Here is a 10359-nt window from a genome sequence, read left to right as displayed (position 1 = left end):
GAGGAATTTGGAGTTATGTTTGTAAATTAGGAATTTGACCTATTTTTTTTCGAAATTGTGTGTCTATTCTGAAATGGCACTCAAGCCAAGTTCTAACCTGTTTTGGATAGCTGAATACTTTGGCTTTCAAGAAAAAAAAATGATAAGTTTTGGTTCTCATTTACATGAGATCACAACTTAGGTTTAAATTTCTAATTTTCAGCCTGTGTGTTCAGCCATTGTGGTGACTGTCAAGGTGAAAATTGTTTCCCTCAATTTTCTTGAATTTAAAGTGCTTTAAGCTGAAAGAAAACAAAGGAAATAAAGAAAACAGAATTTCTTGTGAATAGATCAGAATTGCATATACTGTATGTTGATTTTTAAACTTGACTAACCAACTGGTTGATGCTTTGAAGCTTTCACATTTGGACAACTCCACATTCAACTGTGCTGAGAAATGTTTTGCTTTCTCCTAAAGAAGCAAACCTGAAATTGGTGTTCCATTTGATCTTTGCTGAATAGACCAGGTGTACAAGGTTTTATCCAACTGCTCATCATTTGCAACCTTCAGGGGTTTTTGTTTTAATCCTTCACTCATCTGGACTCTGTCAGTGAATTTCAGGATCATGTTGTAGCCACAAGAGTTAAATTTGTCCGTTTTTGGTTGCCTTTTCCTTTTTTGTTTTGTCTTTGCTGTTAAAGGTTAATTTTTGCATACCTTTTTTGTGCAGTTTTTAAATGCAAATTAGTTTTTTTCACGTTGTGTTATGTAGTCGTCTGTTGTTTATCACGTACCCTCATTAAGTCTATTCTTTTAGTTCAAAATTCTGTTTTATAGCATTGTAGTTTTTTAGTTGTATTCAGTCATTGTCAGTTCCAGAGTGCCATACAGATCTTGTAAGTAATCTTGTTTTCCCTTCTATTTCCTGCTGTTTTTCGTATTTTTGTATTTTCAGTTTATTTAAGTTTAAGCTCGTATTTATTTATTTCTGTATTTGTTATTTTGGTTTTAAGTGAATCATTAGAATTAAAGACGAATTTCAAACATACAGGAGTGTTATTTTACACTTGTCTTTGTTTTTATGTATAGCTGAGATCTGCTGCTTGTAAATTCCAAACTAAAGTTCTGTTCCTTTTTGGCCTTTCTCTAAATGTTAAATGATTGTTTGCTTATCATTTATCAAGAGAACAGACCGCTTTCATTTCATAGACATTGCTGTGAATTGAGTTAATGATCGATAGCTCAGGTGTTTACATAACGCAAATGGAATGAACTAATCAAGCATGACATTTCCTGAGCAACATAACAATTGAGCCAATCAGAATTCAGCTGAATGCATCAGGATCCATTGTTTATTTCGTGCCGCTCGCACTGTTTAAAACGAAAGAGATTCAAACCTGGAGCTAAAACACACATTTGGAAGGATCAATAACCTTTTCGTTGCTTCAATTTTCAAGATCACATCTAAGTAATATTCATGAAAAAAAAATGGTACCAGAGAAGCAAGTCTGGATAATCAAAAAGTCTGGAAAATCAATGTCCAGATAATCGAGGTTCAATTGTAGCACGTTTCATATCTACATAAGGGCTATTTGTGGACAAAGAAAAATCAATTTTTTGACTTCTGCCACCAAATTTACATTTTGCTTGTTTTTTGGTGACATTTGCTCTTATTGTGTTGAAAGCTCCTCTTGCCCTACTTAATCTTCACACAATATCTCTTGCTGCCCCTCTCTTCTCATCCATTATTGATCCTAGATATGTAAAGTGGTCTACCAGTGCGCTGAATCTTAATAGGAGCATTGATGCGGTTGTTCACAATGAGTAAGTTGCCCTTTCCAACATTCGGCTTTAGTACCAATCTCCCTACAGACAACTCCAAGTCCTCTGTCTTCCTTTGCATGTGCTCCTGTGTGAGTGACAGTAACTCAATGTCATCAGCAAAGTCAAGATCTTCAAGCCTCTGGTTCAAACCCCACTTTCCCGTACCTTCCTTTCTCTGTGATTCTACACATCACCCAATCAATGACCATTAGGGAAAGAAAACTGGCATCCCACATCCCTGCCTTACCCCAGAGGCAACACTGAACCAATCTGATAAGCCACCATTTTGTCAAATGCTGCAGCTATAATTCCCGTAGAACAGCTGTACAAGAGTTGCAATCTTGTCTGGTATTCCATAACTTTTCATGATCGCCCATAAACCTTCCCAATGAACACTGTTGAAGGCTTTTTCAAAATCAATGAAATTGAGGTAAACATCATAATCATGAAAAGATTTAAACAGGAAGCCCAATTTAGGATAAGGTGCTCCTCAGTGGGCCCTGCATAAATAAATATTAAAAGTTACAGCAAATGTTAAGTTTAAAGTTTAAAAGCTAAAGGTTAAAAATGTATATACAGGTAAAGAGTTGCATTCCACTTGAAACATTGCTCAATTATGTTTTGCAGGAGAAATGTCTGCATTGTGCAACCTCTTCCCTTTCAAAAACCTGCTTCCTCCTTATGAAGACGCTAGGCCACAGCTGCACTGATTCTATTATGACATTACATATAACTTTACTTGGTATCGGTAATAATCTAACCTCTCTTCAGTAGTCACATTGTGTGGGGTCACCTTTCTTTCGAATCTTCACAATCACTCCTTTCTGCCAATCGCTTGGTATACTCTCAGTTTCCCAGATCTTTTCCCATAACCTGCCCAACTACGGTGTAGTAGTTGTCATGTCTACTTTCAACATCTCACCACTAACATTATCAATCCCTGGGCACTTTCCAAAAAGTTGTTTTACTGTAGATGAAATGCAAGTCACTTGTTCAATAGGCAGTCTTACAAGATTCGGATATTGAACTGTATATATGCATATACATTTCTTGGTGACTGTAGAACCATGAAAGCCTTAGGCTGCTCTAAGTAACACTATAGTGCCTTAGATTAGCATTTTTATAAGTCCTTTCCTGGAATGTGACAGATGATGAATGAGTATTTCATTAATCTCATTTTAAATCTCTGGATCCTAGGAGGAAGTTCATCCAAGTTTTTTTAGCCCAACAGCGGCACCAACAGTTTGTGATCTGTCTCAATGAGGATGTCCTTTCCCAGGATGTAGTCATTAAATTTCTCGCACGCCCAAGTTGTCGCAAGCACTTTTTTTTCGATTTGACCATACAGCTGTTCAGAGCTAGTCATGGATCTTGACGCATAGGCTACAGGCTTCCTTACTCCAGTTTCTTGTTCTTGTAAGAGGACTGCACCAAGTCCATAAGATGAGGCATCTGCGGACAAGATTGTTTTCTTGGCAGGATCATAGTGCGCAAGGACTGGGGTTGAAGCTAGCTCCTTTTTCAACTTCTCAAAGGCATCCTGCTGGGTCAGACCCCAAAGGAATTCATTCTTCATGCACAGAAGATCTCTGATTGGTTTGGTTTTCTCTCCTAGGTGGGGAACAAACTTTCCTAACTGGTTCACCATTCCGAAAAACCTACATAAGTCACTCACATTCTGGGGCATGTCCATGTCCTGGATTGACTCTGTTTTCTCTAAGTCTGACTTGATTCCATCTCCGTTAAGAACATATCCAGCAAACTTGACTTCTTTCTTTGAAAATTCACACTTTTCTGCATTTAGGGTGGCTCCAGTGCCATCAAGTTTCCTTAATACCACTTTGAGTCAGTGGTCATGTTCCTCTTGGGTTTCTACATGGATGATCATGTCATCAATAATGGAAACGTGGCCCTCGGACCCCTCCAATATTTGGCTCATCTTCTTTTGGTAATGTTTGGATGCAGACTTGATCCCAAACAGCATTTAGTTGAAACAGAATCTGCCAAAGGGTGTGATGAATGTCGTCAACAAGCGGAAATCTGGATCGAGCTTTTCTTGCCAGAATCCAGAATTGCAGTCCAACTTGGTGAAGAATTTCGATTCACTGATTTGGGCCAACAGGTTGTCAATCTTTGGTAAAGGGTATGTCTCTCGCAGAACATTCTCATCAAGTTGTGTTAGGTTGACACATATGCAAATTCTCCCAGCAGGCTTTAAAACAGCAACCATGCCTGTGCACCAGTCAGTTGGTATGTCAACTTTTGAAATGATGTTAAGGGTTTCCATACTCTAGCTCTTCTTTGACTTTCGGCATGAGAGGTAGTGCTACACATCTGGGTGTTGTAATCGAATAAGCTGTTGAACCAGGCTTCAACTTCATGCTGAATTCTCGTTCCAGCTCTCTCAGACCTTTAAATAAATTAGGGTACATTGTTTTAACTTCTTGCTCAATTCTTGTGCTGTCATCAGAATGGATTGTTTCAATTCTTGTCCAGCACGGTTCTGTTAGGTTTTCCACGATGTAGATTTCTTGCGTGGTCCCTTTGCCATTTGCAGTTTTCAGGTTTCTTTTGATTACTCTTTTACAGAAAGTTTAGACTGGCCAGGTCCAAACAGTTCTCGTGAGGATTTGTGGAGATTGCCCATTCCGGTTTGCAAGTACAAGGGTTCTGGAATGACTGTCATGTCTGCACCAGTATCGATTTTAAAGCGCATCTTTGCTTTTCCGAGCGGTAAATTTACGGACCATTTTGTTTGGGATTCATCGCCTTCGACTGCTCCAAGAAATAACAATCTTTGTCTGAGGTTCCACTTTGTATTTCTTCGTCTACCGAACAAACGATTTTACTTTTACATTCTGAAGCGTAGTGTCCACATTTCTTACATTTCAGGCAAGTCAAATCAGAAGCTGGACATTTTTCTCTTTTGTGTGCTGGCAATTTGCCACATCAATAACACTTCTTCGCAGGAGGCCTTTTAGAATTTTTCTGATCTTTCAATTCTTCGGACAATTTTCCTTCATCTTGTGGCGGTTTCCACTTGGTGTCTCAAATGCAGTTGATTTTTCTACCTTCGCCATCTCCTTTAAGGATTTCGTGGTGTTCTTTTACCAGCTCTGAAGACTTCACTTGCTTCACAGCTTTATCGAGTGTGAATGTATCATCTTGCATAAGTTTTTGTGACAACATGGTGTTACGAATGCCAACAATGATGCGGTCTCGTATTAATTCTTCTTTGAGAGTTCCAAACTGGCAGGCCTCTGCAAGCTTGTACAGGCTTTCGATGAAATTGATCACGGATACTTGTTCACCTTGAACACACTTGTTAAATTGAGCTCTTTCGAAGATAACATTTGTGCGGCCCACAAAGTGTGTTGCAAAACGTTGTTTTACGGTCTCGTAGACTTGATTGCCTTCACCAAGTTGAAAGCTTCTAAAGATTTTGTTTGAGTTTCCACCCATAGTGTAGACCAATGTGTTTATCTGCACTTTATCATCTTTTTCGACAAGGCCAGCAGCAATGCGATAGCATTCAAAGTGTTCAATTCATCGTTTCCACACCTCCGGTTTCTTTGAATCTAATTTTTCTGGTAGAGGAATTTGAGATGATGCCATTTTGATTCTATCGGCCAGGTTTTTCATCATTTTCCAATACTTCTGACACCATGTAACATTTTGATTCTGTTCATTGACTGATCGAGACTCTAGGTGGTTGTACAAAATACGTGCATATCCATTTATGGTAAATATGATCCCTTAACACGTGATATGTTAATCAATAACCACACATTTATTTCAAGGGTCATAAGTTTATCAGTTTTGTTACTGTCAAATGTTACCCTCTCCAATAAAGTCTACTACTACTACTACCCATGCCAATGGCAGCCATAGTATCGAGACACAGTCCTTGTGCCTGGGTCATTACCATCCACAGGTGCACCCCTGAGCCACCTCTCACTTCCATGACCGTAAACCACGTGATGGATATGTTTTCTGTGCCGCTTACCTGCTCAGATAAGCTATGCAAGCACTGATGGTGAAGCTTTATTCTTTGTGTAGAAAGCTCTCTCGTAAACTGTTTATTTGGGCTTTGACCTGCTCATTTGGACAGTCGATAATTGTTCTTATTATATGGTTAGCTTTGTGAGTAGGCAAAGATGAATCAAATCTTGTGCTGTGATTGGCTACCCGAGCGGGCAAGATGGAGCTACCTTGCCCGCTTGGGACTGCCGCCATGTCCTGTAAGAAAAATTTCCCGGAAAGCCATATAAGAAATCTTGTATTGACCAAGCTTATTTGGTCAAGATGGCTGGATATTAGCCTTGTTCTTTTTTTGCGAGTTTATGGACATCGACTACATCTCGGTCCATAAACTTGCAATAAAAGAACTTGACCAATATCCAGCCATCTTGACCACACACTTGGTCAATAACCCATATTTCCTTGAGCACATGTTTTAGTATGTTGTTGTACTGTAGATTATAGACTTTTGTGAATTGTGCTCGGCAATCAGCACATGCAAGAATCTTTGCTAGCTTTGTGATCTCTTTTTGATCAAAAATGCGTGTTCACTATGAATTCTGATTGCTGGTATGTTTCTAAGCTTGTCTGAAGGATTCTCTCTAAAATGCCATAGAATTTCACCATTTTCCTGGCACTCACTCTCCTAGACTCTGATGCCTAACCAGGCTGATACATTTTTCGCCTGATTGAGGTGCCTTTTAACATTATCCAATTCATCCACCAAAGTTCTTTGGACGTTTCAAGAAACTCTTTACAAGAACTCTGGCCACCACCATACTCCAGTTAGGGCGCACTCCATAGTGGACAGCTATACAACACCAAAGACACAAGTTGTCATTTAAAGTATTGAGTGAGACGATTTTTGAAACACACCCGCGTGCAAGTTTGTGCAGCAAGTCTGTCAATGGGCCTGTGCCTAACAGTGGTTGCCCATCAAGCGCCGCCTTTACTGGGATGTTGGAGAACATTTAGTGTTAGGGTGCTCTATGTTATCAAGATTCAATCGTTTATTCTCCTGCTCATTCAACCATCTTTTCACTACAACAAAAGTGTTTATTGCTGTTTAAAATAAACCATTTTCAGCCTGGTTTCGATATTCACGATTATGTATGTTTAGCTGTAATGGATATAAAATGCTGTGTTTATATCTTGGCCAAACTTAGCTAGGATGGAAGGTGTGTGTCCATCTGACAAATGGTCACCCTCTCTCCCTTTCTACGCCGTCTTCCACACCTTTACAAGTGACATCTCAACTATCCCCTTCTGAAAGTCAATCAGTGGTTGCCTTCTAGGCGGGGCTCTTTCACTGGTCTTAATAAATTTGTTCATGTGGTGTGAGACACATCTCTTCAATGTCCGTTTACCAGTATTGTGTATTTCTTTAAATAGAAATTTTGCACCACATGTGAGGGAGCACGACAATGTGATCTGCCTCGTTGAGTTGTGCCAAAAGTAGTAGGGAGGGAGTGAAATAGATACAGGCAAATTTTGAACACTTTAGTCTGCCTTGCCAGCGAGACTTGAGATGGCAAGTCAGACTAAAGTGTTCAAAATTTGCGGGAATGTTTTTGACTCCCTAAGTACTACTAGGAGTTAATAGCCAGCATCTGAAACTGCCCCACTTTCACCTGTCTTCAAGAGATCAATGTTTAGATTGCCCATAATAAACATGGTTTTCCTTTTGATCCATATTTCTTCCAGCTACCTTTCTAGAGTCGCATAAAAGCTAGTGTCAGTGGGAGGTCTATACAGTGCACATCACAGATATTATTAGTTTTTGCAAATGCAGATTTATTTCTGCCCAAATTGTTTCAAGATTATTTTCAGCTTCTTACATGTACTTGTCTAAATGTTCCTGCAGGTAAATGGTAAAACACAGCAATTGTACTTCTTGTCACAGCTTGCATGTTTTGGCAGTGTGAGAACTTCTTGTGTTCATTCTTGTGCATGCATTATTTTTGGGGTGTACTGTAACATGTTATAGTCTTGTTTTAGTGACTATGTGAACCTCAACAATACATTATCTTAACTTAATTTTGTATTCCTGACAATAACAGATCTAGTAGCCATGCTGTAAAGAAACAACAGATGTTATCAAGACTTTTCGTCTAGGGTGTTTTGTTGCAACTGATTTTGCATTGGCTAGTGGTAATCACAACAGTTTGCTCTTTTCCATTCTCTGTGTAGATTTATCATCTGTTGAGTGGTCATGTACTTGATGCAACTATGTCAACTAAAGTCAAGGTGCAAATTGTGACTGCCATCCTTCCACAGTTGAAGCATTACTCATGGCTTGGCACGAGGTATTTGCTTGTCTAATTAAATAACTTTATTGTAGTGTAACTGCATTTAATACAGCTGTGGGAATTAAAGAAATTGTAAATGAACAAATATGGTAAGAAATGCAACTTATGGGAGGCTGACTAGTCAGCTATTTTTTCAGGTGTGATCAAGGTGCCAAACCCACAGCCACCATGAATAAATTTAGCAAGTGGCAGGGTGGAGGTTTTGTAACTGGGACCTGCAGATCTCAAACCCATCACCCTTATTTCCACTCTGCACTTTGATTGCATTTTAGATGAGCTTGAAAAGGTGATATTTCTGCCTTATTTGCCATCTTTTTAGTAAAATTTTTGCTCTTTCCTGAAGAGTTTAGGCTGTCTTGAAAATTCATACCTCAAAAGCTTAGAAATGAGATGCTAATCAAAGTGGCTATGAGCCACTCAACTTGGAAAATGGATCATCAGTAAACAATGGCAATTTTAATGCAAATGAACTGAATTTTCCTTTCCTCATTTAAGAATCTTAAGCACAGCTTGAATCATTAGAAAATTGATTCAGCACATCAATTTTGTTATTTTCAATATCTTCTTTTTTGACAGTCAAGTTAGCTATAGAGATGGGTACCCTTTACTGTGATCAAAATATCCTTTTTACGATAGCAAATTGCCAAATTGTCTGCTCTCACGCATTAATGCATCGCATAAATGATAAATTCATGTGTTTGTCTGCTTATTGAGAATTTCTGCAGTTATCGTAAAAATGTTATTTGACACTATTCTCCTAGAGGAGAACTAGGAACTATGATGACATGTACAATAACAATGTTCCAGTGCCAATCAAAATAACATACAGTATTCTATTTTAAAATTTATAAGCAGGCTATGCAAATAGCCTATAATTTAATCTTTGTATACTTACCGAGCTTTCAATAAGTCATTTCGAATATTGTCAACTATAAAGTAATATCAAGTAAATGTAAGTAGGCACATGTATGCTCTGCGTATCTATTTTTTGTCTTGTCATGGATTCTTCAACATTCCAAATAACTTTCAATACTCCCAATCCACCATTTCCTATTTTTTATTTGACTACTTTTTCTGGACTAATCCAATTCATCTGTAAGCTGGCTCACAAAGCCTTTGATTAGTGAAAGGTGTGTCAAGACAACATAACAATATTGATGACATCTTTCTGCTTGAATCTGACCGGAAACCAACTTGGTTGGTAGACCACTGTACTCAGGGAAATGGGGCGTTATGTTTGGAAAACCTTAATGTTTTTTTATTTTAATCCATTGACACCTGCATGAAATTGCCTGCGACCCACCCCTTATTCCCGGCAACTTTTTTAAATATTTTGGAGCGAGCGAAAGTTCAAAAATAAACCATATGCTGAGTAGCCACAGACACAAAATCAGGTTTCAAGACATTGTTTATTTGAAGTTGAATAACTGAAGGGCCAAAATATTAAAAAATATCAACAAAGAGAACTCAACTTGATGTGCAAAACTGATAAGAAAACAAATTATGTAAAAGTTAGCGGTATACTGAGTGGCAACAAATTGATAAAAATGATATGACATCCTCACATGTGAAGATATCATTTTTGATAACAATTTTTTGTCCCTTTAACTACACTTAAATTTGTTTGTATATGGTCAAAACATCTTCAGATCTTTGTATGTTTTCTGCAATCTTTGGAAAATGTTTGGAAATGTTCGTCTGGCCTTCAGACAAATTTTGGAAAATCTTTGAAAATTTTGGAAAGTGGTTGGAAATCTTTGGAAAATCGCCACAAACGTTGTTATGTATTGTCGCTTGGAGATCAGAAATTAATCTTCTCGTGTTGAAAAATATTTCACTTCAACATTTGAAGATAAATTTCATATCTCCACGCAACCATGTACTATCCTATATAAATTATATTTTTTTCTTTCCTGAGTGACAAAGGCTGAGAAAATCAAATACGCAAAAATTAGTTAATTATTGAATTCAGAGGACAAAACAAATCCGAATACAACAGAATTTCCATTCTTTTACTTTAATGGGTAACATTTGAGAAAACAACAGAAGTAAAAGCGAACAACACAGTAAAAGCCTCTCTTTGCCATGCGATAAAATAATGCAGCACAGCAAAAGAAAGATGCAAGTTGTAAATCAAAAAGATGACAGAAACAAGCCAATTATTTTGGGATAAATCCTATTTCAACTGTGTTAATTTACTGCACACTTAGTTCTTTTCTCTGGAGT

The 10359-nt window shown here is 38.0% G+C and overlaps 1 protein-coding gene and 1 pseudogene across 8 annotated transcripts in view; one reads left to right on the top strand and one right to left on the bottom strand.

Annotated features, from left to right (window-relative positions):
* The window catches only part of LOC145484910 (uncharacterized), a 437829-nt pseudogene that overhangs the window by 155774 nt on the left and 271696 nt on the right, over positions 1-10359 (bottom strand). The gene's annotated exons all lie outside the window — the stretch shown is intronic.
* Positions 1-10359, top strand: part of LOC145484906 (tRNA (32-2'-O)-methyltransferase regulator THADA-like) — a 656511-nt gene that overhangs the window by 491208 nt on the left and 154944 nt on the right. For all 7 annotated transcript variants that reach the window (XR_014049105.1, XM_081463530.1, XM_081463528.1 and 4 more), the window contains one exon: positions 8015-8130. Coding sequence is in view for 6 of the 7 variants with exons in the window: in XM_081463530.1 (XP_081319656.1) it covers positions 8015-8130 (116 nt within the window). In the remaining variant the exon portion in view is untranslated. The remainder of the gene's footprint in view (positions 1-8014; positions 8131-10359) is intronic.

This window comes from Orbicella franksi, chromosome 4, assembly GCF_964199315.1.
Source record: "Orbicella franksi chromosome 4, jaOrbFran1.1, whole genome shotgun sequence".
Classification (NCBI taxonomy): Eukaryota; Metazoa; Cnidaria; class Anthozoa; order Scleractinia; family Merulinidae; genus Orbicella; species Orbicella franksi.
Note: the sequence above shows the minus strand (reverse complement) of the source record. Positions and strands in the feature narration are given on the sequence as shown.